This window comes from Molothrus aeneus, chromosome 3 (genome assembly GCF_037042795.1).
Source record: "Molothrus aeneus isolate 106 chromosome 3, BPBGC_Maene_1.0, whole genome shotgun sequence".
In the NCBI taxonomy this organism is placed as follows: Eukaryota; Metazoa; Chordata; class Aves; order Passeriformes; family Icteridae; genus Molothrus; species Molothrus aeneus.
Window position 1 is genome coordinate 51,293,979 of NC_089648.1, and position 27,788 is coordinate 51,321,766.

The window sequence follows — 27,788 nt, forward strand, 5'->3', positions numbered from 1 at the left end:
TGCATGTCTTAACTGATAAAATGCTTTTATTTCTCTTCCCCACTGTCTCACAGAAACATTGTAAGGGTTAACTGGAATTTTTATAAAGCATGCTGACAGTCAGAAGTTATTTTAATTAATAAGACCGTTACAGAGAATTATGCTCTTGTTATCTTAACAGCTGATTCCATAAGGTTGTCAAGTGTCTCTTATTCCACTTCTTGTCCCAATTTGCTAAAAAGTTTGGAGTTTTGGTTTATTTCACTCCTTTGTTTTGCAGTGAAATGGCAAAGTGGTAATTGATATTCCTGAGATGACAAAGCAGTCTCATGCTCTGGAGAACGTGTAAGAGATGGCTGTTTAAAGTTTAAGATTTATCTAAGGACCATAAGGTAATATTAAGTCTTTTTTTAGTGATTCCTCTGCCCGTGGACATTGCAGCAGAGCAGCAAGCTTTTCCTATTATTTTGATTTTGTTTAATAGTGAAGGTCATTAAGAAGTTGGTTATAGGGCTGAAGAATCCTGCCCAACAAGGCAGTGCAATAGGTCAAGTAATTAAAATACAAATATTACTCTAGTGCCAGGTCCCTTCTACAGAAGTGCCAGTACAGAGTTTAGCAACCTTTTAAGAACGCGCTGCAGCAGCAAAGGAGAAACAAGAGTGTGTGTACATGATGTACCCTCTCTGTGCCCAGCGCTGCTGCCAGTCACACAGGCCGGCTTCGATCACTTCAGTGTTCTTGCTGAAAATAACACTGGCACAAGACCCTGCCTAGAAACTTGAAGAAGTGGATTACATACATGGGTGCCCCTGAGCAGCAGTGCTTAACTACTTGCTAGCAGTGGCTCCAAGGTCTTAACTCAAATACAGTCTTATTTGGGGGGGGAGGTACAACAAACCAACAGTATTAGGTAAGTCTCCTCTTCTTTTGGCCTGCCTTTGCAATGCTCATAAGTCAGTCCTCCTTCTCAGTTCCAGGAGAGTAGCTTCTGGTCTCCACCATGGCTCCTCATACCTTCTTGGCTTGGCTTGGCACTGACCCGAATCTGAGCCAATCAGTCTTCAGCCAGCACAGCTGAGGTGGCTGCAGCTCCAGTTCTGGAGAAAGAGGCTCTAACCAGCCTTTCTCAGCTAGCCTGCTGTTTGGAAGAGGTCTCCCTTCTCTCACCCAGCTTCCTGTGTACAGCCTAGCCCACCATGCTGGCTCCCATACCTGCACTGCTGCCTGATGCACTTCAGATGGTTCTCAGGTCTTTCTCTTAGCAATGGGGTTATCCTTAGTGCTTCTTCCTAGTGGAAAATATCACTGCTATGGAGTTCAAGTGCTCCTAATTAAGTGTGTCTCTTCGTATTCCCAACAGACACCATTCCCCAGTATAAGGTCAATCAGTTAGTCTCAGGTACCTTGGGATCACAGTTATTCTTCAGTTACACATTTGTAGTGATCTTCCCTGTTTAAAAGGGTTTATGCTGCAATTCTTGCACTTGGGGACTGCAACAGAACAATGTTAGAGCTAACATTGTGAAATACATCTAGTCACTGGTTAGTCCATTCCCACCTCAAAGGCATTTCTAAAATCTTCTGCTTCAAGCATACATTCACACACCACTAGTGTGACCATTAACAATGAGGCAAACATGTAGAACTGGGGATTTTTGACATCTTTCTGCTCCCCAGTTAAAAAATGGTGAGTTACATTTCAATTAAGAAAATATCGAGAGTCTTCAAGAGAGAAAATACTCAAGAGACACTTCTGAAGGGCAGAGGGCAGAAATACTGCAGGTCAGGTTGGTTCATTTCTCCTTCTTTTTCTAATGCAGCAACTTCCTTCAGACCCAGTGTTGTCCAGGGAGTGGAGATGGACAAGAGACACTGAGGGGCTGACAAAGACTGGCTATAAAGGCCAGTGACCATAACAGCCAAGCCCTTAGGGTCATAGAATCAAAGGCTTGCTGAGGTGGGAAGGCACCCATGGAGATTGTTTTGTCCAAACGCCCTGCTCAAGCACGGTCAGCTGGAGCCAATGGCCTTGGATAGTGTCCAGTCAGGTTTTGAATACCACCAAGGATGGAGATTCCACAACCTCTCTGGGCAACCACTTTCTGTCTTTGATCACCTTCAGAGTAAAAAAATGTATTTCTTATGTTTAAACAAGAATTTTCATGAACCATTTGCATGGTCATGTGAGTGACCTCTATCCCAGTGCTGGCATCCATCCCACAGCACAGAAGAATGCAGACCAGCTGGAGCATATATGACAGAACTTCACAGAAGACTGATAGCACAGCTTTAAGAGCAGGTGCTGCGAAGGAAGTTCTGTCTGGAATCCCTGTGGCAATGGGAGAATACAGATAAAATTTATAGTACCAAAAATGCATTATGATACTACAATTATCACCAAATTAATGAAATTTTAGGCCACATTTATCAGTATCATGGGAAGGAAACCAAGGGTTACTTCACTTAAACTACCTTGGGAGGATGGAGCAGAAGTTGTTGAGGACTTTACTCCATGATAGGAGCTGTGATACCAAGCAGAGTAAGAAGCCATTCATCCCATTGCAACCCTACTGCGCACACACTGCTCTCCCATGGTGACTGCTGTTGTTCTGCTCCTCTGCTTGCTAGGAAAAATGCTACTATGTGGTAAGAAGAATCAGATTTTTTTTCCAGTTCTCCTTCCTTTTTCACATTTAAAATAGAAAAGCCGTGCAGGTCACGGGGAGCTCAGTGAGATCAGCCTGGCTTGGGATAGAGCTGTAAGTGAGGGAAGCAGAGACAGGCATACCAACATTAAACTGAAGAGAAAAAATCAGGCCAGAGTCTGCAAGAGAACCCAGAGAAGCCCATAGGTTTAGTACTACTGCAACCTGATCATCTTGGACCCCTTTGATACTGTATATGTTCAGTATCACTGCTCTCTCATATGTTCGTATATTGCCCATCACTATAATCCTCAAAAAGGTATTTGACTGCAAGAAAGGCCATTTCCCACTGAAAGGTTTTGTTGTTTTTTCTTATAAAGCTCTGTGTTAAAGCAAGATTACTTATGTTTACAGAGTTTAGAGTCTAAAAAAGTAACAAATGTGAAAGATAAACTCTTTACAGCAGTGTTAACATCAGTTGTATTTGCATCTTCTATTTTATAGTATTCAATAAATATATGCAGAATACATTTGCAGATTACAATATCAATGTCCACATTTTCTGAGAAAAAACAGATACATAGAAATGTATTTCTTCTGTGTTCTGTGTAAGGAATGAGGTTGGATTTTGCTCTAAAAGAAAACATCACTTGTAATTTATTGAAATTTGACACTATAACAGTATAACCTGTAGTTACATGACGTATATTGTTTTCAGCTCTCATCTGTTGGCAGGAATGGTTCTCGGAAGATATTAATTCCTTAGTGCAGGCATGGGTGAAAGGCAGAGCACCTGTCAGTCTCTGAGTAGATTCCTCTTCTCCTGCCCTTCTCCCCAAACATGTACCTTATCATGCTTGTCTAAACTGCACTTCAGCCATGCACTGTGTTTGGATTTTAGAGAGAAGTGACATTATCAGGATTCATACATATTTAAGAGCAAGTACAAACACTTTCTTGCATACTATACTGGTTAGCACTAAGATCTTTCTTAGTCCAAGCATTTATACACATGATTTAATGTGATTCTGTTTGTAAAAAGCATGCCATCCTCTTGAGACCCTTGTATTTATCTGCTTTCAATTACATTTGAAGTATTCTGAAAGTCTCCTATACTAATCCCATCCAAGTTGGAAGCCACATAGCTCATGCATGAGACTGTCAAACATGAGTAGTTGCAGATGTCAGTGCACCAGTGGCAGGAATCCAGGAAGATAGATCAAGGCTTAGTCACTGAAAAATACACGCCAGCACATCTCAGCTACATAGCATTGTAACACCTCATGAGGAAAACGTGTCGTGACAGGAGATCAATAACCTCTTGGAGGCGATCTGGTTTTGAAATATTCTTGATTAATTATGCCAGGGTGTGTTTGGCAACTTAGCCTGATCCAGCCTTAACCTAATGCTTTTTGCATGAAGCACTATTGTTACTAGTCTCATAAGTCAAATCTGATGGTTCAAGTTGGGTTTTAAAGGGTCAGGCTATAGATTTTGTAATGTCTTTCTGCCTGACATTCCTGTCTTTACTATGGTGGGTAGGCTTTTACTATTGATCAAAATAACAGGTGTTTTAAGATGAACAATAGCGTTTACAACTAATTGCATTTGAAGCAAAATGACTCTCCTAAATAAAGTGCTGCCTGCATCTCTGTCCTTCCCCTGCTTTCCTGCACAAACTCGTTCTCACCCTCAATAAGTTTTTCAGCCATACCTGTTACTCCATCTGCCTTTCAACCAATGCAGGAACACAGCCCATGCCTCTTGGCTTCCCTACACCCCCACCATGTACTCCCTCTTCCCTGCACCTCAACACATGCTAGTGCCTTAGACACTCCTGCTCTTAGGAATCTGTGGTGCCACTATGCCCAGGCTTGGCCTTCTGCATCCTGAGCACAGAGTGAGACCAGCAGCTGCCCTGGTGCCAGGCCATGGCTCATCAATGCCTGCTGGGTGGCTCGGCAGTAGCTGCTAGTGGGCAGCTGCTGTCACACAGCTTCGCCCTGCCCTGCTGCACAGGCATACACCTCTGCGTGGCAGTGGAGTATGTGCTGTTTAGAAGACTCAGGGCAGTGCACATCCAGTAAAACTGGACAGACAGACAGAGTGTTGGGTGCAGCAGTAAGACTATTCTCTCCTTAGTCTGCTACTGCTTTCTGTAATACAACAAAAAAGATTAGGAGGTTACGTCCTCTAGAGCTATTTGTTAAAGGAGTTTGCATGTACAATGTAAAGAAATAATGAAATAAAGATAATAACAATATCTGTGAGATAAATTGTTTGAACCATATTGCAGATAGTTGCAATCACCATGTGATAGACCAAAGTTTGACCTTTGGCTACCTCACCTACACAACACCTAATAAATCCAGTCCCTCAGTAACCACTTCCAAGATTTTAGATTTCCGAACAGTATCAAAGAGTCACCATTTGAAAAAGAAACCGAGAAATAATGGGGTTTTTTTATTTTCCCAAATGTGAAATCTCTTTCCCCAAATATACTGGCCCAAAGCCCAGGACAAGCAATATTTGGTCCTGGACCAGTGACAGATTCAGACTCCATTGTTTTCAGGTTGGAAAAAGGATACTTTGGCTATCATGAAACCAAAAATATCCCTCTGTGAAAGCCTTAATACTAGTCCTGGGAGATTGCCAGATGTTAGAATTTAATATAAAATATTTTATGTACTGATAAACTTTTCAAGTTAGTTAAAGAGATTTAGAAAACATACTGATACAAATTATTTTCTCCCTTCTCTCCTTCGAGTATGGAAAGAGTTCACTTTTCAGGGAGAGGAGTACTATTTTCCATATGAGTAATCTCATTTAAACCATTAGTAAAATACGTCTTTTAAAAAAAGCTCTCTTTAGTGATTTTTTTGCTAGGAATACATAGGGCTCAATGACTTTACAAGCACTTTTTCAGCATGATCTGCAAAAACAGTCAAATATTCATTCATGCACATTAAATCTTGGTAACCCCTGTAAAAGTCTGTGTGTGTGTGTGTGTGTGTGTTTAATTTTAAGGATAATTTTAAGAGACAACAATATATTTCTTTGCCTAGATAAACCTTTTTGCAAATAGTAGCTTAAGAAATTCTAGAGCAGGCAAATAAACTGAGAAAAATATGTAGAAAAATTACTTTGCATAACACTGTGATTAATGAGTGCTCCTTGCGCAGGATATATCTGTATGTATATTCCAAGTTGTTAGTAGCCTGTTTTCTCTAAGGGTTTCATGGCAAAAATAAGGACTTGAGGTTGAAAGTAAATTAGGGTCTGGAGGGTTTGCTCAGCTGTGGCTGAGTGCACAGAACCAGGAAATGGTCTGGTCTTTGATGATTGTCTTGTATTTTAAAATTCTGCTAAGGGTCAAGCAGTGAGCTCCTGCTGGCAGGAGCAGACTGGGAAGTTTGGGCATGGCACAGAATGAACAAGAAAGCCTGGCTAAGGGATCCCAGCAAAAAGAGAGAGTTGATTTATGTGACATTGCACTTGGCATGTGTTTAATGATATCTGCATACATGAAAAGCATTGAAAGTAGTTACGTTGACTTAAAAAAGTTAAAGAAAATGAAACACGTAGCGATGCTGTTCCATTTGGCAACATGGCACTGGTTTTACACAGTTTTGCTATACTGTATGTACTGTGTCTGGTCCCTACCCTCTTCTTGTTTCAAGTCCAAGTGACCAAGATTTTGTGTGTCATGTTAAGGTATTAAGGATGGGAGCTGCAAGAAAGCAGCTTGGAGCAGCAGGAGCTGAGATGAAAGACAGACAGATATCTCAGAGGGAGGCAATTGAAGAAGCCTCCAAAAGCAGAGGGGAACCAGGACAGGGGGTCAATCAGGGTAACAACTGATAGATGCTGAAAGGGCCAAGATGTCTCAGAGCTGTAAACTTGAAGGATTAGATTGGCTTTCATACCAAATTTTTTGTTATTTCTCTATACATGTTTGCTCATCTTAGGCAAACACCCAGGAATGGAACTGAGGAATGTGATGTGGTTCTTCATTCCTCCATAGCTACCCTATGTGACCTTGAGTGAGGCATGCCATCTCCATCTTGCCCTTCTTCAAAATGAGGATAGGATATCCTGCTCCTACAGATCAGGGCTATTGTGAGGGTATGTTTAGTAATGCTTTTGAGGTGCTGAAGTGCTTCAGTGATTGGCACTGTGGAAATTCTATAGATAAACACCTATATATAACCTCCCTGACACCAGTACAGTTGTAGGGTGAGATCAGATTGACACTGCTATTTCAATATATAGTATATACTGCATGTGTGTGAAGAAACAAGAACAAAGCTGTCAACATCAGGTATGTGTGGATAAAGTGTAGAAATCCTCTTAAGTCTGGAATGCCATATCCACTGTGGTTTTCTACAGAAAAAAAGGGAAAGAAGGGGTAACATTAGAGAGGAAGTGTTAATTTTCTTTTCAAAGAACTCCACACTCTCATATTGATTGAAAATGGTTATCTTTGGCTCTTGTGTGTTTTGTGGCATTATTAGGTATTGGTCTTCGTTTAGATCATATAATACTTCTTCCTCCCTCCAATCTACCATAACAATTAGTGAGCTGTCTGTGGCTGCCTTGGAGTGCATCCTGTGCATCAGCATGTCTCATTTAATAGTCATAATTTCTCATTTGTAAGAGGAAAAGTGCTACCAGCACTTTCAGTCTCATAAGGGCTCAGACTCACTCAAGGATTCCAATTTATTATGCACCCAGCTCTGATATCCTGCTGCTCTCTTTATGGATTAGGCTGCCTTGGTAGAAGGTATCATCCTTCAGACAACACATAAATACTCTCTTGCCAGCTGTTCCTTTCTCAGAAGTTTCTCAAGGAGTAAATCATAATCATGCCTCTATTTTACTAGTTCCTGATCTGGTTTTTCCATGGTACTCTGCTAGGAGCATGCAGAAAAATGAGCTTTATTGCTACTGTTACTCTACAAATGGCACTGACTACAGCTTAGGGATTTTTAGGCCTATTACTATTGGTTTCCAGGATGAACACACTAGTAGTGATTTTAAATTTAGAGGAATAGGCATAGGTCAGTTTGCTGCTGGTTTCTGTTTTCTTTATCTCAAGGTGCTGCACAAACCCCTGAGAGGGAAGAAAGAGTGGCAGACAGACTGTTCCACTCATTCTGACATGGAGCAGCTGTTTAACATCATCATCTTGTTGTGAGTTCACAAGAAAAAGGGGCAGGATAAGATCCTGCTGATGGAAACTATATTTTATAGGCAAATTTTAAAAGAAAGCAGAGGCAGACAGAAAACACAGCAGTTTGCACAGAAGGGTGCAAAGAAGGGGAGCACCGCCAAATTTACACCAGCAAAAGTTTCAGGCTCAGAGGCAGTGTGCTGCAGAGTAGTTTCCCTAGCAGATGTTGAAGCAGCTGTCCTTGCCAGGGCAGAGGCTTTGACATGGACACAGCTTTGGGTGGCAGATGTAGCCCTCCAGGTCCTGGGCTGCACAAGTTCTCTGGGTGAAAACCCATCTGCAGCTTCCTTGTTGCAGGACACACCAACACCCCCAGGAGGCTCCCAGTCCATCAGTTAAAATGTTGGTGGATATCAAAACTGCAAGGGCTCCTTTCTTGTCACTGGACTTTTGCTGACTCTTAAGAACATGGGCTGAATGTCATGATGTAGGCCTCAGAGGTGCACATTATTTTACTGAGCTAAAATGTCCTATACCTTGTAGTTTTCCATCTGATTAAACGGAGTAATGAATCACAGTCTGTTGGTTGAAGTGAATTATAATCACAACTTTTGTGACCCTCAGTTTAACCATTCCTACAGAACTTCTGTGAGCTACCTGGGTGTCTGAGATGCCTCTGTAGACTGAGCTCCTTGTCATAAAGGTAGTTCTGGACAGTCAGTGCAGATCAGGAGGATGACTTGGGAAGACATCACTACGATGTTTATGCTGATGATATAATACATAAAGCAGTCAATTTAGCACCTTTTGAAAAGTTTTAAGATTCCATTTAAAACACAGTTAAAGTAGGGAGAAAAGGTCAAGTAAGGTACTGTTGAAACCAGTGTTAAAAAAAGCAGCACTTACTGGTTGAAAGATAAAATATATAATCAGGCTTTCAAGAATGAGCACTTAATTGCCCAAAGACTATTACAGAACTCATTGTTAATGTACCCAATTTACATAAAATATTTTTTCCAAGTAACTGTTGCAGAGCACACCTACAACGGGGAAGCACAGTCCTCCATCAAAGCTCAGTTTCCCAAGCCAGCACTTCAGCTGTGGAGCATATTTGTAATGTGATTTTCTGGTCTCAAATGTCATTAGGCACATATATACCATGTGGGGGAGTGGTACATATTTTCATAATATCTTTTTAAGAGTTATTAATGAGCAGAGTTTCTCTCAGGATGCTGTGACAGTGGCTCTAGGAATTAATCCACCTGCAAGATCCCAGGATGGCTTTCTTTATAGTGTGTGATAATTCAGCTTCACTCAGAGGTTGCTTCTTTGAAATTAGTCTCCAGAGTATCTTGTGGGTCAGATTCTCCATATGATAACCTTCCTGCACATTTCATTCAGGCTCTGTGCATTGTGCTGGTTTCTCTGTTTTCTAGCAGTTGGAGATTTGGCAAGCCATATTTCTTCCCCACTTGTTGGTGATGGGTCCTTGGGAAGAAATGCCATGTGGTAGACACAGAGTAAGAGGAAGTTGCAGCTTTCTACTCTGCTGAGACCAGCACTTCCTAGCAAAAAGATTTATCAGAGCTGGCTTTTCAGCAGCAGGGGCAGGCAGTGAGGGGTCTGAGCAGGGTAATGCTGTGGCTGGGTAAAGGGGGCTTATGGTCAGCTCTTCAGCTCACAAAGTGGTCTTGGCAGATGAGAGATTATTTACCCTTCAGAGAGGGGTAAATAATGGGTCTGAGGACTGCTGTCTTGGCACTCCAGAGGAAAAAAGGATTTGTGGCTGTGAGGACACCTTGCAGATAGCACCACAGTCACAACTGGAGAAGCTGACAGGGTGCATTTTCTTACAAGTAGTTGCAGTTACTGAGCCCTGAAAAAGCTCAGTGTAGGAGCTCCTCCTAATGCTACAAGGTTTGATCTCTCCCCCACTGCTGCCTGGGCTGAGCTGGGGGCTGGGGACTACTCTGAGCCTGCAGTCACCACAGAGAACATGGGCAGGAAGGGTTACCTTCCTGGGACAGTGGGAATGGTGCTCCCTGGTGTGGCCACAACAGTGCTCAGCACAAGTCTCTTGTGTCAGCACAGTCATACAGGCAAACCATCTCACAGGGGCAGCTGGTCTCAGTTGGAGAAGAATAGGATGTCCTGGTAAAAATACAGTTTTGCTTGTAACTATCTAGTCCATATTAAAAATCCTTATCAATTGTGACAGTGTTCACAGGGGTTCTTGGATGAGGCAAGAGACGAGAATGTTGACTCCATGTTCAGAAGGCTTGATTTATTATTTTATGATACATATATTACATTATAACAATACTAAAAAGAAATAGAAGGGAAGGTTTCATCTCTCAGAAGGCTAGCTAAGAATAGAATAGAAAAGAATGAATAACAATGGTCTGTGGCTTGGACAGAGTGTCCAAGCTATCTGGTCTGTGGTTGGCCATTAATTGTAAACATTCAAGATGGCTCAATCACAGACAAACCTGATGCATTCCACAGCAGCAGATAACCATTGTTTACATGTTGTTTCTGAGGCCTCAGCTTCTCAGAAGAGCAGAAATCCTAAGAAAAGATTTTCACAAAAAGATGTCTGCAACAATCAATATAACATTAATTAGTATTGCTAGCATGGTTTACTACTATTGTAATATTATACTAGTCATTATACTCTAATTATATATTTGTTCTTTTCTTAAAAATTTTTAATGGTGCAAAATGGCAACTACTGGAAAGCTGTTAGAGCAGCTAATCATCCTTACTGTTTAAGCCTCCTTGTTGTTTGAACTTCCTCATTCCTCAGTCTTCTCTGAAGTAAGCAAGCCCCAGGAGATACCTTGGCAAACAAGGTGAAAAATGTGGTTTTGTCACCCCGCGTGCCAGTCGGTAAAAGGGATCAGTCCCAGAGGTACCAGTCAGGTATGTTTGATCGGCACAGCGTGATCTTTAGGCAGGTCAGGGAAATATCAATGCTATTTTCTCTCTAAGCCTCAGATTCCCACTGGCCTGTTTATTCAGAAATCAGGTGGCAAAAACATTAGAGGATATGAAATCTTAGGCCCCCTGCAGAATACCCTGCCCTGATGGATCCCACTGCAAGCACATTTGACCCCTGACCATCTCCACTATGCTTCAGTCTAGAGTTTTTATTGACACTGTTGGATAGAAGGCATCCCAGACTACAGAATTTCATGTTTTTTAAATCAAGGTTTTTGGAGGAGCTGAAATGTAGAGAAAGGAAATTTTATCTTGGTTGTGGTTTGGTAAAGGATCTGAAGCAGCTTTTTAGAGTGGCACTTTCACAAAAGCATTTTAAATCAAAGTTCCTACTCCAAATTTGTAAAACTGCAGTGTTTGCATGTAGCATTGACATTCGCTTTAACAGACTGAGATTAAAGTTACATGTCTCTGATTTTCTCCTTAGACTTCTAATTCCACTGTACTTTTAATGGGATTTTGTACACAAATTTTTTAGTGGCAGAGCTCATTATCTGCTTTTCCCTCCACCCTTACCTTTAGAAAAGAGCAGAAGTGAGAATTTAGGAAAATAATAACCTATTTTATTATATAACCATAAAAATTGGGAGGAGGGAAAGAAGAGTATTTGAAATTAAGGCTTGATTGCTGAAATTATTTTAACTACTTTTTAATTGGCAAGCTGTTGAGTTGTTATCATCAATGAAGAACTCATCAACAAGCAGTATCGAAAGCAGTAAACATTTACATGGAGAAACTGAGCTCACAAGCTCTGTAACAATCATCCATAGAGTGTAGAGTTAAACTAAGTGACTGGATTACAAGAATACATTGTACAAGGAGTATCGAGGGTGGATTTTGGTATTAATAGTTGTTTTTTTCCTCTGTTTTTTTCTCTGAATAAGTTATGGGGGCAGGGCAGGAGACATCTGCACAGCCTCCAGCTGCTCTGCTTTGGGGGCTCTGCAGAGTGAGGCACTGATCTCTCTCTTCCTGGAGACCTTTTCCATACAGACACAAGATGTGCAGGTGAATCTCCAGGGCTTGCTTTGCTGTCAGTCCCTGATCATGGATTTTGAAGGTCCTCTGCAGCTCATAGACCTCTAATCTAATGGTGGGCACCTTTATAGCAGACCACACTGCTACAAAACACCTTTGCATTCCCTTGATGCTGATTTATACTGTTTAAAGGGATGGGGGTGGAACAAGTTGTTAGAAGATGAAGAAATTGAAAGCTCCCCTAACTGCTGGATTATCTACCTGACATTCTCCAAATGCTAGTCATTAATTACCAATGCCTTGAAAATCAGAGCAGATATCCAATTCAATTACATTACATCTCTCAGCAGGAGCATTTCCATTATCTTACCATTTTCCATTCAAACCATTCTGCTTTGCAGTTTTTAAAGGCTTAGACCCCACTGTGTTTCTTCTCAGTTGAACCTGTAATCCACACAAAGATATTTCTACTCCATGCCTCTCCTATCTGCACACAGGAGAAAATCAGTCTGGGTTTACATTGTAATTATTGCAAACTTAGAAATCAGACCTCCAGCATCCCCCAGAACTACATGATGGCAGAATGTAGCCAGTGTATGCCATAACTTTCCTTTCCAGTTGGTGATCAAGTACTTGGGGCAGGACTGAACTTGCCTTAGGACTTAGGCTGCCCTTGCAGTCCTTACACCTCCAGGCCTTCTTGTGGAGAGGGCAGAAGAGTTCACAGTCAGTCTTACCAAACCCTAGAGCTAACCTCTCAACTGAACTAATTCCCTTTAGATGCCAGCAAAAACTTGGCCCCATGGAGGCAAGGCAGGGTATGTGTCTGGAGTCACCACTAATGCTGTGGTCTTAAGTGAGCTGTATATTCAGAAATTATGGGGTTTATTTCCTGGCACATTTGTTCTTTGCTTATGTATATTTTCATGCTTGCCAGCACTCTGAAATGTAGACATTGAGTGTTGGGGGCAGGCTGGATGCAGTTTTTCATGCTGCTGACATTAATTGAATGAACAGGCCTTCTCAAAAGGGGCAATATAGGAAATGTGTATGGGAAAATAACAAAATAAGGAGTTTCACAGCTAAATAAAGACAAGTGGTTGAAAATTATTTTTACAGCTTTGGCTTTCATATGATTCATTTAGGAATCTAAAACTATTTTGTGCAACTGAAAAATTAAGATTCACAACACCTTTCTGAATGTAATTGCTTCTGTCTTGCAGATGAAGGAACAGAGGTATTGATGCTATCCTTTGAAAATATGTCTCCTGTTTTCAAGTCCCCAGTTTGAGATACATTTAAACCTAATTCTCAGAAGCGTTAAATACATCCATTTATATTCATTCACTTGGCATTGTTTGTACTTAGTCTCTGAAAACCAAATGTATTGCCTTCCAACCAGAATGGTCACAATAACTGAAGTGACATGGCAGAGATCACAGAGCAACTGCAGGACCAGACTGGGGTAGGGACCTGTGTCCCTTCATGACACATTTCCTTTTTACTCACTGAGTATCTGCTTTGGATTCCTGAAAAAAAAGTACATTCTGGTCACTCAGTTTTCCTCTGCTCTCTCAAACAATCAGACATTTTAGAGATGACATTTGTCGGGTTATTGATCAATTTTATAGTTACTTTACCTTGTCTATCTAGCCATCAAGAATTGTCTTCAGGTGTCTGCGATTAAGTTTCTTATTGTAGAATTGAAATGAAAATATAGAGAACCATTTGTATCGCCTGCTTTTCCTCATTGTTTTGGTTTTTTTTCCAGCACACAACAGTTTTGCCCTTTGTATTAATCGAGATGAGAACAACACATCATCAGTATCCCAGCAGGAGCTGTGGACTGGCTGCAGTGTGCACCTTCGCTGTTGGCTATATTTTATGGTAAGGGCTGTACATGCTGTGTTTTCACATTGTATTGGGGGTTTTGTACTGCTAAATTTGGGCACATATTTCATTATGGATATAATCGCTAACAGATTCACGCTGCATGCCTCGTTTGGTCCAAGACCTGGGCTTTGTCTGGTTTCCCCAGATGCTTATATTTTTAGAAAGTATATGCCAAACCTCACACAACAGGAATTTGTTGAACAATCCCATGTAAGCAGTGGTCTTTCCAAGGGTACATTTTTCAACCATTTTTCAAGCTAAATGTTTTTCTTGGACCTTAGTTTTATTGCTTGGGGTTTTTGTTCTATCAAATAAAATTGAGACTAGGCAAATGATTTCCTGCATCATATTTAAGCATCAAGAGAAAAGATAGAACACTGTCTTTTTTCTTTTCTGATTCATAAATTCTTTCTGTAAAATTGATTACAGAATAAGTCAGTAATCCAAACACTCTAAAGTTTGTTTTAAGAAATGCAAATGGTGGTGAGAAATTAAACTAAAACAGAAATAATCTTTCTTGTACAACATTAAATTAAGTCTTTGGGCAGTTTCTAATCAAGCACCTGACTTGCATGACAGAGTTAATATACTTTGGTCACCCTAGTATTTATTTTTCACTAAACCTTTGTTTTATTTATATTTCTCCTTTGATGCCATCTATCCCTTATCCTTTCTGCATTTCATGACCCCCATTTCATACTCTTTACTTCACAACATCCTTCTCTCAGCTAAGAAGGTATTTTTCCTAAATTTCCACCAACCAAGAGAGATGAAACTAATGTGAGAGTAACATGGTCTTGAGGCAGTACTATCACACGGCTTTAACTATGCAATTTGTCCCTTTGATCCAGCTAAGAGAGGTCATTATTCATACATATCCACACACTCAGTAATCACACAATGCTATTAATCCAGCTGAAGTGGGATGTTGTGTCCCAGGACAACAGACACATTCTGCCATTAACTTTTATAAACATACATACCCTTCTTAAAAAAGAATAATATTTGTAATTGTAAGATAAGGGCAGCCTCATGCAAAAAGGTATATAATTATTCCCTCAGGAAAAAGGAATTATGTTCTTAACCCATATACAGTAATGCTTAACTGTGATAGTTCTTGACCTTCCTCTAATGGTGCCTGGAGACAGATTAGCAGGTACCTATGGCTTGACCTCCTTTGGCAACTCCTAAAATCATCTAAGTAGACACATGCAATAGTATTTAATGAGAATTTAAAATTGAAACAGTCCAGTTTTACAAGGGAAACAAAACCAGATGTGTCTCAAATCTTTTAAGAATCTGTTACCATATCAGTGTGATGCTCATCTAGTTTGATCCTACCTACTACAGTGCATGTGTATCCTGCAGCTACAAGGTCAAAGAAAATTGTAGGACAAGTAAAGCAGGAGAAGCAGATTCTGCATTAAATAATTACTTGCATTAATAATTACCCAGGCACAGACTATGGTTATCTCCCTTTGCTTTTGCTGTTTTTTGGTTTTGCCTACTCGTATATTATTTCCAAAACAGATAGGGCCACTCTCAAGTGATTTGCCTTCTTCCAAGTTGTGATTTCTCTTTAAATGAGATGAGACAATCTTAAAAGTTTAAATTATGCACATACAACCCATTTCTCCTTCTACTGTTATGGAAGGAGGCCTTTGCAGGTTAGTGGAGGCAGACAAAAGCTACATTGTGCCATCACTTGAAAGTTCTGCATGTCTTCAGCCTGCAGGTGCTATTGAAGACTCTATCCAAGATGTGCTTGAGGCTGCAAGCCAAATCTTGGTCCCATTACATCAATATAATATGTCATATTCACAGGTTGGAAAAATCTACCAGTAAGTATGAAAAGTGAGGAGTTTTTCACCCCTCTCATTCAGGGTGTGGCTTCTTTTCACAGCTGAAATCCACTGTCTTCCTGTTGCCAAGTGACCACATTACAGCAGAGACCTTAATCACTCAGAGGGCTTGGAATTGCTGAATTCAAATTTGTTGTCCTTGTTGGCAGCACCCTCAAGGTTAGCATAGTGTATTAAAATGAGACTATACCTGCACATCTGCACATGACCTAGTTCCATACAGCCTGGTGGAACTTCCTTCCTTTGTACCTAGGGTTGACCATGGGTCCCGTTCTGAGGCTTAGTTTGTGGTTTATGTATTTTTAACTAGAATTTAGGGATCTGCCACTTGAGAATTTGTTCTTTTGCCTATTCCATTTTTCCCTAAGCAGAAGTGTTTTCACTGCAACTCTCAGAATAAAGCAAAGATAGTTGCTAATCAGATGTTCTCTATGTTTTGTTCTTGAATTTTGAATTCTCTTCCCATCTCAGCTGAAACTTTCTTAACATCCTACATGTTTTATGTATTGTGTTGCACTTTTTACAGGAAAGGAATATACAGGAGGATGTTGTTTAGGTTTGATTCTGTGAATGCTTTTCTCAACTCCAAGTAGAGGAAAGCTTGTTTTATTTTGTATATGAGTGAATCTGTCATATATGAAAGAGGTGGTAGAATAGCAAGTGCTTTTTGATGTATAATTGGTAAACAAGAAAACTGGCAAACAATTCTGAATAGCATCACTGAAATTGGAAGAACATAGCTACATAACTTGATATCTCCTGAGCATGATTCAGACTTGTTTTCTGAGAAACATCCTTTCTTGAAGAGTAAAAGCTTTTTTTTTTTTTTTTTTTTGCATTCTGTCCCTTCAGTCAAAGAGGTTTTGAGTAAGCACACTTAGCTTATGCACTCTCTGTGAGAGGGAGCTCACAAGGAACTGTGCCCAGGCAGAACATCTGCAGACTTGCATTGCATGCGGCACACCATACATGGACTTTTAGGATCAAGGCCATGGGATAAGATGGGAAAAGCCTATTGGCTTTATTTAGCATGGCTTGACAAGGTCACAGTTTGTATTGAATTGTTAAATCTAGACAGTGCTAAGAAAACCAGAGCATTTGCCAGTACTACCAGAAAATTCTGCCAATGAGTCTATGGAGTTAGTTGTCAAGGAACAGAAAAGAGCCAAAAATGTGTTGCTCCTTGTAACAAGAATGACATCATGGTAACTAATATCAGAGCCTAATATGTCCCTAAAATAAACTGAGACAAATACGTTTATTTTAAATGGTTTTCCTTTTCCCTCTACTTTTGAGCACTTCAGGATGCCAAAAAAAAAGACCCTAAGAATCTGACTCCACTGCTGTAGTCGTGCTGGGCTGCATGTTTGGGAGCAAAAGACATGATCTGCTCTCTTATAACTATCTCAAATCCACTAGGAGCTGCCTCCACATGTGCCAAGCTTAGACTTGATTCATTCTTTCATTCTTTTATAAATCTATTTAAAGAGCTTTTAAACTTTGATTTGAAAATAAAGTTTCTCTTGAAGTGACTGTAGGAGAGTTCCTTAGATTCACTGAGGGAGAGCATTTAGATAGGGTAATTTGATGAATTCTTCTTGAACAAATTTAAGAAAGGAATGTACACTGAGGATTTGGACTGAATTTGAGATTGATTCTATCAGGCTTGCTGTAGGATTTCCACTAGCGATTCTCCATAGAAGGAGAGGAAGATCAGAAAGAGCAGATGTTGGCACAGACTGCTAGGACAAACCTTGACATTCAGAAGAGAGGGGTGGTGGGTTAGAGTGTGAAGCTTGGTGAAAATTGACAGTCATGTTAATAAAGAAGAACAGGATTGAGAAACCAGAAGGATTTTTGAGGTTGGTGGTGGCAATGGAGCGGGAGAGACACAATATGGCTTTGCTAAGCTGTGCTGAGGCTTTGTATGTAGGAAGGGCATCATGCATGCTTTTGGAAGTGAGCACTGGGGATAAAAGTTCTATAAAGATCAGAGGAGTCCATGGTTAGAGAAAAAATAAAGTAAAATGGCCTGGGGGCAAGTAAAAGAAATGAACTAAAATCATGGGTTAAAAGAGAAGTGGATAAGGAAACATACAGCTCACAGGTCAGCAGATTCAAAGGTGAAATCGTGAAACTAAGTGGGGAATGCTGGGAGAGGGAAACAGGCTTTGAAACCAGAGTGGAAGGCTGATGTAGAAGGGGATGATAGATGAGACAACGCAGAGCAGGAGAAGAGAGTTGGAGCTGGAGCTGCCCCAAAGAGGAAAGAGTAGGAAGAAACAGAAGCAGCAGAAATAGGCCACGGGAAGATTACCATCCCTTGTACCTGACCCAGAAGGTGGAGGGGAGGGCAGAATTGCTTTCAGCAAGAGAAGGCTGTATGGATCCCCAGCCTGTTAGGTCTCACATAGCCATTTTGGACTGTTACTTTCTGGCTTGCCTCCACCTCCACATCCTCAAATGTTTCAGTCAAAGCAACAGCACAATCACAGATGAAGTGCATGGGTAATATGTTCTCACTTCCTTGTGCAGCTCCTTCAAATATAGCTCAAGAAGGCATAGCAACCATTACTATATTTAAAATGAAAAATTATTTATCAAAATAGATGACTTCCAGAGATGACAGCGCTTTGCAGTGAATCTGCTAAATTTCTGTCATTGTAGCTACCTGTACATAAACACTAATTTCTGCTAAGCTTTGTTCCTCCCAGAGGATGCCAGCACCATGTCATGCTGAGTACATTCTGGATGTGACAATATTTGCAGCTGCAGTTTCTCAGGTCTTGTTGCATAAGCCACTCAACACCAGTAGCACAGTCCTGTGACCCATGTATTGTTCTCCACTCAGATGAATGGAGAAGAATCCAGCATTAAGAAAATGGAACAAGAGGGGATGATTGCTGTTATTTCCTAAATGATGACTGTTTATTGAACTTACTTTTTAGTCTTTAAAATTCCTAAACTATGTGCATTCCTGGTGTAGGTGTATTAGGTCTGGCTGGCTGTTAATATAAGAAGCCCAGTATTTTAAATATAGCTGAGATCTTAAGAAATCTGATTCAATGCAGAACAAACTCTCCTGTATTTTTGGGGGGAGTTTTGAAGATGTGTCTCACATCGGTCAGTATTAGAAACCAAAAGTAGAACAAGCTTAGTGTGGGTCATTGTGCTTCTGTCCCTGAAAGCACAAGACTGGACCTGCACTACAACCACAAATTATTTGTTTGTTTGTTTTGAATGTCTCAGCCGCTGTAAGCCCATCACCTTGTTTGGAAGCCATTCCACATTTTAATAGCTCCAGGTAAAGTTATCACTCTTGGTGGAAAAGGAAGAGAATGATGCTGGAAAAGATCATGAAATAAAGGCGTAGAAAATGCCCATGTTCTGTTTGCTAAAGAGTAGCCACTGGGAACTCATCTACAATTTGTCTGGAACCAAGGATTCAACCTTCCTTTGTGCCAGCCACTGGAAATATGAAGAATACTGAAGATCTGGGAGAGGATTTGCTGCTGCAAGTAACCAGAAAGGAACTGCTGTTCATAGATGAGAGCTGTCATGTACCCACACTCCAGGTAGAGCTAATGTCAGATGCTTCAGGAGAGCTTAGCAGACCATTATGAGACAACCAGCCTTTAAGAGGGAGTTTTCTTCCAAAACTTATGTCAAAATGTAGGTGCTTAGATCCTTTGGTCTTGGTGGTTTATATACCTTGTACTCTTTTAAACTTAGGCATAATTGTGCACATTCTTATTGCTTGTACAATCTCCTGATTTCAGAAACTGGCTAGAAATGCATGATAGAGCCTAGAGAAGATGAGTGGACTAAATAGACTTCCAGACTTTCATACTTCAAAACTTTTTTGAATATCTCTATTTCAGTGATCTATCACTGAAAGGTAGGGTAGAGCATTCCAGAGATTGATTAGGTATCATTCAGAAAGATATTTCCATTACCAGATTTGAATCTCTTGTCTCTGAGTTGCATTGAGGTGATTCTTCTGTCACGAGGAAGAAAATAGGAAGCTTTTCACCCATTTTATGTCATGCATTATTATTCTGTGTCCTTTCATTTGCTGCTCTTGAGAAGTTACATAGCCCCTCATCTAGCAGCCCCTTTTTCCAGAACTTATAGTGCTGGTTGTTGATGATGACAGATTATGTGAAGGAGTCAAGCTGGGCAGGAAATGGGTGGAAACTGAGAGTCCAGACCACAAAGTACTGCTGAGCTATGATAACTGAGAGCAGCCACCATGAAGGAGCAACCATCTTCTGCAACACCTCCCATTACAAAATTAGTGAGGTGTCATGGTTATTATCTGCCATTATACTCACTTGTTGAGCTTGATTCTGCCAGGCCTAAGGTCTTACACGTATTGTTGTTGCAGCTGTATCATTTAAACTGACAGAGTACACATAAACCACAAGGTTTTAACAATTTTTTGTGCTTAGTTTTCCTCATTAACAAAAGATCTATATCCAAAGAATAAATGTTCCCTGCATAGTTTTCATTTTCTCCTGATTACTTTGATAGGAGAGATATACAAGATCTACTGTATAGTAGAAGTGAAAACTAGCTACAAAGTCACATTTTTTGACAGATTTGTTAAAAACAAGCAATACTGTGCATTTTCAAATAGCTTTTTCTGATTTCTGCACCAACTGGTTGAAAATTTTTAAAAACAACTACTTTTTTTTACAGACATTTTAATTTAAATACAATGTGTGAATATTTCCATTCCTTCTTTTTTTACTGTTTCTAACAAATGGCTAGATGAACTCCATGACCTGTAACACATTCATCTTTGAAAATATACAGTTATGTCTACATACAGCTGCTACTCTTCCAAATCACAGGGAGGTTCAGGTTAATTTTATCTTCTCAGAGCAGCCAGTCCAGTTTTACTCCTCTTTTTCTCCTTTTCCTTTTTCTCCTCAGTTTATTTCTATCTAAATGACACATTTTTTACACCTATTCAATAACAAAGTCTTCAATTTGATCTAGTTTTTGCACTCCTAAGTAAATCTTAATGCATGCTTCCCTGTGCTTAACTAATAATGAGTTTGGATAGGAGTAAAGGCTACTGGAGTGGCAGCACTGAAGGCATTCATTAACGCTGGCAATCAACACTCTGGTGTGGAAGCTTTATGCGAATGGTTGATCAGCCCTTTATAGTGCAGCCTCGAGAATGCCTGTATTGCAGCAGGATCAAACCCACTAAGAAAGGCCACCAGGTAAGGTTTCCATGGCAGCAGTTGTCCCTTTGCTGCTCCTGTTTGTGGTACAGACAATGCTGGAGCAGTCAGTGTGTCACTGCTCAGAGAGAGAAGGCTAATATTACTGCACCCCAGCATAGCCAGCAGCGTGCTGTGGCTCATTTTTAGAAGGATCAGGTGGGTTTGTGACTGTTGTCTCCAGAGTGGTCCCTCTCATGCTCAAAGCGATTCTGACAGTGTGGCCACTCCCGGGACAGGCAAACAACAGCTACACTGAAGGCACAAGCAGCATCACCATGCAGGGAGTGGGCTCCTGAGCTGGGCAGCAGGGAGCAGAGTATGTGAGCTGTCTGCAAAGCCTGAACTAACCAGATGTTGCTGATATGCAGGAGCTCATCACTGACTCATTGGTTTGATTTAGAAAATGCTTCCTCTTTCTAACATAAATGTGATCTAGTAAAAGCCACTTCTACTTGGTTCGTGAAGCTGGCTATGTAGATGCCATTTAGAAGGTCCCTTGAAAAGTCCCTCTGTAAAGGTACTTTATAATCCTGGGAAGTTGTATCACACCAGAGAAAATAAGTGCAGAAAGAGACTGGCTCTTTTTCGGTCTTTTTCCTTGGAGCTTGTTTTTCACAGAATGATCATTAGAAAAAAAAAAGCAAATGAAAACTGAAAAAAGTAAATGAAACTGAAAATTGTTAGGCAATAATAGACATTCCCTGCTAAGCGAACCTGGTAGCAGGGGACATCCCACTACCTTCTACCCAACTGTCTCATCTTTTTCTTTCATCAAAAGGAACAAGGTGTCCCCTGTTACCATGGGTTACACAGGAACACTTCATCTTTTCATAGATAATTTTATCTTGTCAGGTTAATTCTATCACAGAAGAATACTGGGGAAAATAACTGTAAAGTACAGAGATAATTTCCCATATGTGAACTGATTTGCAGAGAGGGGGTTTAATTGCATTTAGATCATGCAGATTAATTTACTGACACATGTAGTTTCCCAAGTGAAGTGTCCAACTGTTAAGGGTTGGGCTGTAATAAAAGCTTTTCCAAGGTGGAGAGAAGCTATGACAACCATGTACATTTCCAGGGTGATTGTTAAACAGGGATTCTGTACTCCCTGTGTGACAGAATTTTATGGTAACAGTTTTCTGTGGACTTCTCTATCTCTGCCCTTTAGGAGCCTTTGACTGTTGATCTAGTGATCAAAAATCTTCCTTAAGCAAATAGAAACATCAGCAAGTGAATCAAACCATGGAAATCCCCATGTATAACAGTCTGTGCAGCTGCTCTAGCTGTGCTTCACTGTGAGCTTTTCACTCAAATTTTCAGGTCAGAAATGAAAAGATGTACATTTTTGAAGAGAGCCCAGCAAAGCCCCAGCTTGCCTTCACTGAGCACTTTACCCAGTTAGCCTCTGAGATGTTTACTCAGTTGTTTGCCAGTATTTGCTTTTCTTAACTTCCACCTACTGGAATGTATGGGCTCTCTCTGCTCCCTCTGACTTCACCACTCACTGCATCAGATCTCAACACAAAAGCAATCTCATCAGAGGATGCAGGTGTCCACTACAGCCACACACAGCAAAACCACACACCTGGAGTGCTTCTTCAGGTTGCACTGCAGTAAAGCTGATAGTCTGTCTCTTGAGTTAGTCTACCGACAATGTCCTCTGTATGAATGCTAAAAATCTCTGTGTCACCAGCAAAGCACCATCAATCCTTTTCCTTTACTGTATATTGGCTGTGGGGCTGGGCACTACTTTTGAGGTGTGGTTTTGTTTGGTCTTTAAAAAAAATATTTATCTTACCTAGAGAAAAATTACTAGATTCCAAATTATAGCAGGTAGCTGGAAGAAAAGGAGAGCCAATCTAAAACACAGTTGCTGAAGAAATTATTCTCTACAAGAGAATCTAAACCATATGCTTCTGGCAAACCCAAAAACTGATTACCATGTGTAGCGAGGAAAAGCAAAAGAAAAACATAAATGTGTATGAAGTGAAAGCAGGAGAACTGCAGAAAGCAGAGAGAGATGGTAGGAGAGCCTGTAGAACCCTGAATGCTTTTAGGATAAAGAACCTGCTTGGAACAGAGGCTGCTGCAGTTTCCATCTTTGGCACAAAACAGGGATTTCCTCAGAAATATAAGTGAGCAAGGAAATACCTGCCTACATCAGAAATGAAAACAGGCCAACTGCTCATAATAAATTGAAAGCAAAGCAGTAAGAATGTGGGAAATCAGTCATAGTTACATCATTTGTGATGTCTGTTCTGGATAGGTGTCATCCACATGCTCCAGTTCACCTGCAACTTGCAGGCCTTTCAAATAATTGCTTTTTGGGTTACAGTAGCTAAGCCTACAGACCAAGCTACTTCTGTAAAACAGGGCTGAGTCAGTGCTTGTTATTTTTGTTTTGTTTCAGGGTGTGCTGGATTCACCACGTTACAGGAGTGTGGGTGTACCCGCTTCTTGAGCACCTCAGCCCAGGTGTCAAAATAATCTTTTTTGCCGCCGTTACTATAATAATTAATGTATTCTACTTGGTGGGAGAAGTCCTGAACAACTACATCTGGGATACACAAAAATGTGAGTATTGTTTTAGGAATATTATCTCATGAAATACACCATCAGGACTTGAGTATGTTTCTCTGAAAGTGTAGAATGTTTTAAGCTGACTAAAACAAAGGAAAATGACAGAAGTTTCACTGAAACATCTTGCTTGCCTGCCCTTAAAAACAGACGGATGAACAGAATGTCTGCTGGAGAGCCTGATGAGCTATGAATATGTATTCTCTTTTATAAGTTACAGTACTAATTTAAGAGCTCTTGGCAATTACCTGAGATGTTTACAGCCCACTTATTAGCTGATGAACCCATTAAATGCAGCTAGAATAAAGTATCATTCTGTACGAATGCCATTAATGGTAGGCTTAGACTGAGAAATGAAAATAAAGTTTTTGAGTATTTTCAGGTATAAGGTATTTTCTCACCATATAAATTTACTCAGAGAAAATGAACAGGTTCTTGTCAGTGAAATAACAGGAATGAAAGATCACTTTAGTGCAGGGTAAACTTAACTGTGCAGACTCTACATCATCTATCCTGCCTAGGCCACCCATTGCTGAGGAGAGGAAAAAGGAAAATAAGAAACACAAGATTAAAGGAGGTTCCTTTTATCTATGAAAGATGTTCTTCATTTATCAAATTGAATGAAATAAGCAAACAACGTTCATAATAGCTGCTGTGGCAAATCACAGCTGGAGGGAAAGAAATTCACATGGTAGTTAATGGCACACACAACTCCCTTTAACAAGTCCTTCAATACCAGGTAGAATCCAATGCTAGAAGCTCAAAGCAGTTTTACTTTCAGTTTGCCCATATTAGCATCCAGGTGTAAAATGCCTTTTTGTTTTTGCTCTAGGACCATCAGTCACTGGTCATAGTGTTCAAGACAGGTATTCAGTCCTCAGTGTGATGTCAAATTCACATTTATTTAACATCTTTAAGTTAATTCGGGAAAGATGTTTCCAAAAAAGGCAGCTGCAAGGAGTAATTTCACTTGACCTAAGTCCTGTATGAAGAATAATAGTGTGGTAAAGAATCACATATTCTTAACAAGTCCCTGAATAAGTAGATGGTGGAAAATCTCCTGCGGTATTCCAAAGTATACATAACAAAATCCCTGCTCCTTGCAGCCTGCTGCCCTAGAGGAGCTAACTTAGTTTCCTCACTCTCCCAACATCTTTCAAGGTTTACCCTGGCATTATTGTCCTCTCCATCATTTCCTTCACATAGATAAGGAATATTGATCCCAAGTCCTTTGTGGCTCAAGCACTTGCAAAACAGAAAATGCTGTGGGTCATGTGCTGGTTTTCTGAGCTTGAAACACTTTGCACAAACTTAACCCAAAGTGCGTGGCAGGAACACCACAAACAGCAGAGATGTAAAATTATGCCAGTCTGTCACCATGCAAGACCTGGGAAAATATTATTTGAAAACTGTACACTTAAAAGGGGCTTTTGAGCAGTAAGACTGCAAATCTAAACAGTCTGCCATAAGAAGATTTCTGGGGTGAGAAGGGGTTGTTTTGGATTTGGAGTTTTTTTATTTGCCTCTGGAGATGCATTAAATAGAACCTCACTACTGACAAAATGATTTGCAGTTAGTTTTTCCAAGTTAAACCACAAACATGGTAGGGAAGGAAAAATTTGCCCTTTGTACAAGCCAGCGTCTGTCCACAATTTTGAGGATATCTGCATTCCTGCCAAACTATTTGATGCATCTGCAGTAGAGTGCTTCAGAAGAAAGGAAAGAGGTGCTTTCAAAAAGGCAAATAAAATAGCTTTTAAAATTATTGGAAAAATTCCTTCTAGGAGAAAGCAGAAGACATAAGTTTGGCTCTGGAGCAACATTGTAAACTATCTGTAATCTTTTGGTCCCAGTCTCTTGTTTTGGTTGTTAAACCTTTGACTGTGGCTCTCCCATTACACCGGTGTGCCAGCAACACCCAGGGCCATTGTACTTGGGCTGCTGGCAACATGCAGACCCATTTGTCTTGGTGTTGTTCCTTTCAGCAAGGCAGCTCTGCAGTTGTGATTTCTAACTGCAGATGAATCCTATTGTTTCCCATATTGGAATTCATTAACTGTGTTTTTAAAGTGATTTATGGTGTACTTACCGCCTGTGCATATATTGCACTAGCAGGTGATCTTACTTGTGACTGGATTTTCCTCTCAGTATTCTCAAGCATTGCTTCTTTTTTGCCTTTGGTTATCATAAGTCTTTCTTTTCCAGCATGCAGCAGGCCTGAAAACCTCCAAAAGAAATATTTGTATTTGAGATGTCTGGCAGAGAGGGCTTAGTCAGAAGAACAATACTTTTGTCAGATACCAGTAGTAATTCATTGTCCAGGAACAGGCATATGAAATAGCTGAATGTTTCCATTGCCAGAAAAAACACAGTCTGCTGCCCAGCCCAGCATAGAAAAGAGACGTGTCCTGCAGTTAGAATAATTTCTTTAAGGAGCTGTACACTCAACTCAGCCCTCCTGATATTACTGAAATAAATGGCCACTACAAGAAGAGAAAAGCACCCTCTCAGTAGTAATTGTTTATTCTTTCTTGTACTTTTGGAAAAGGGAGATGTACCTGCAAATACTTAAAAATCCAATGTTGAAATGGAGAGTGGCTTCCAATTATTGAATTCTGAAACACAGTTATTAAAATTCTCTTTCAAACCAAGTTGTTTGCTTAGATTCAGCTATAGTAACATCTATTTTAGTTTGCTAGTAGGTAAGCAGAGCAGGTGAGGGAACTAAGTGTTCCCAGACCCCTGCAGCCATCAAAGGCTGGGTGTGCAGCAGGGGGTCAGGCTGATCTGAAAATGGGAGTGAGGGAGGGGGGATTGTGCAGTTCATTACTGGACAACCACTGTCATCAGGTGTGCAGCTGCTCTTTTCCTTCACAGCAGGTGAGGTAACACATGCGAGCAAGTTCAGGAGAAGCAACATGGAAAAAGGGAAAAGAAAGATGAATGCATTAGAAGAACCTCTCTAAGCAAACCCTTCACTGGGTTGTTTTTATTGAGAGATTTTTAGAAGCTGCTCTCCATATGTTTTCAGGTATTGAAGAAGGAAGAGAAAAGCCGAAATCAGAGTGAACCATAAGAGACAACACAGAGGATTGTTTACAGCTGCATGGAAGATTTCTCATCCCAACAGAGTTTGGCCTGGAGAGGAATCTTTTGGGAAGGATGAAGTTTCATGGACCCACTTCTCAGTGCAAGGATATTTTTGGATTTTCTATGGGGGGGGGAAAATGATTTTAGCTAAGAATATTAATGTTTCAAACTTCAGTTTCTCCATGCTTGCATGTGACATACCCATATAAGATGTATATTTATCTCCAAGGCATTCTCAACATGCATTTCTTGAATTAAATAAGTCATTTAACCATTAAGTCATTAGATCTTTTTACTTCTGCCAAGAAAAACAATGAGTCCATTCTTTGTACTGTTTGAGAAAAGTTTTACCAGATAGGTCTAATACAAGGAAACAAAGCAATCCCATATATTTCAAATTACAGCATAGAAGTTAATTGCATGAATGTATCTAAAGAAGAGTTCAGTCTGACTGAAATATTAATGTAACACTATGTAACAGCTGCCTTAAATTTGTAATGTTAATAATTTTACCAGTCCAGTGAAATCTTACTTGCAGTGTTAAGATCTTAAGACCTAAATAAATATTAAATTATCCTTGCATTTCTGTTATTTCATGCTGATTCTTGAAATTTTAGATGGATTGATGGCATTTGAATGATACATTTTCAGATTTTCCAGTGTCAACTGTAGATGATATAATTTCTACATGAGGATTTTTCTTCTTATTTTCATAGTAAAATAACAAATCCTGCATTTTCAAGTTGTAAGTTCTCAGTAGGGGGCTGGGCTGTTTGTGTTGTAAAAGGGAAAGCATTTAAGTCTTACTTCAGGAAGGCACATAAGCAAATGTTTGAAGTTAAGCATATGCCTGTTTGTATAAGGAATCAATTGCAAAATACTAGTGATTGTTTAAGTTTAACATGATTCTGTTTAACTATTAGACAATCAAGAAGTAACTCTAGTAGGCAGAAAAAAATTGTCAAGAACTAAGATAAAGTGAATAATTTTTGGCAAGAGAATATTTATTAAAAAGTAGCTTTGCAATCCAAGTATTGGTATTCATATCACATATTTTTTCATTAGTGTATTTAGTCATTTATTTTAACACAAGCAGAGCACTTTGAGTATGTATAGTGCTAATGTGTTGTTTTTAGTAACGGGACTTCTGCACAGTTTTAATACTGTTTAACAGTGTTTCTGCTCTGGAATAATTCTGGGGAAGACTGATCTCCTGCAACTCATTACATTCCTCCACAGTACTTTTTAAACATATTTATGTACACACTATCATATGAAACAGCACAAGTTCAACAATGTGCTTTTTGGTTTGTTTCCTTCAAAAATAAGACTCAGTAATGATATTGTC

At 40.0% G+C, this 27,788-nt stretch overlaps 1 protein-coding gene across 1 annotated transcript in view; it reads left to right on the top strand.

The window, feature by feature from the left end:
* The window catches only part of AIG1 (androgen induced 1), a 124,744-nt gene extending 97,722 nt beyond the window's left edge, over positions 1-27,022 (top strand). The window contains exons 4-6 of the mRNA XM_066545700.1: positions 13,550-13,665; positions 23,184-23,347; positions 26,382-27,022. Of these exons, the coding sequence (XP_066401797.1) occupies positions 13,550-13,665; positions 23,184-23,347; positions 26,382-26,419 (318 nt within the window). The 3' untranslated portion in view covers positions 26,420-27,022. The remainder of the gene's footprint in view (positions 1-13,549; positions 13,666-23,183; positions 23,348-26,381) is intronic.
* Positions 27,023-27,788: the final 766 nt, after the last annotated feature.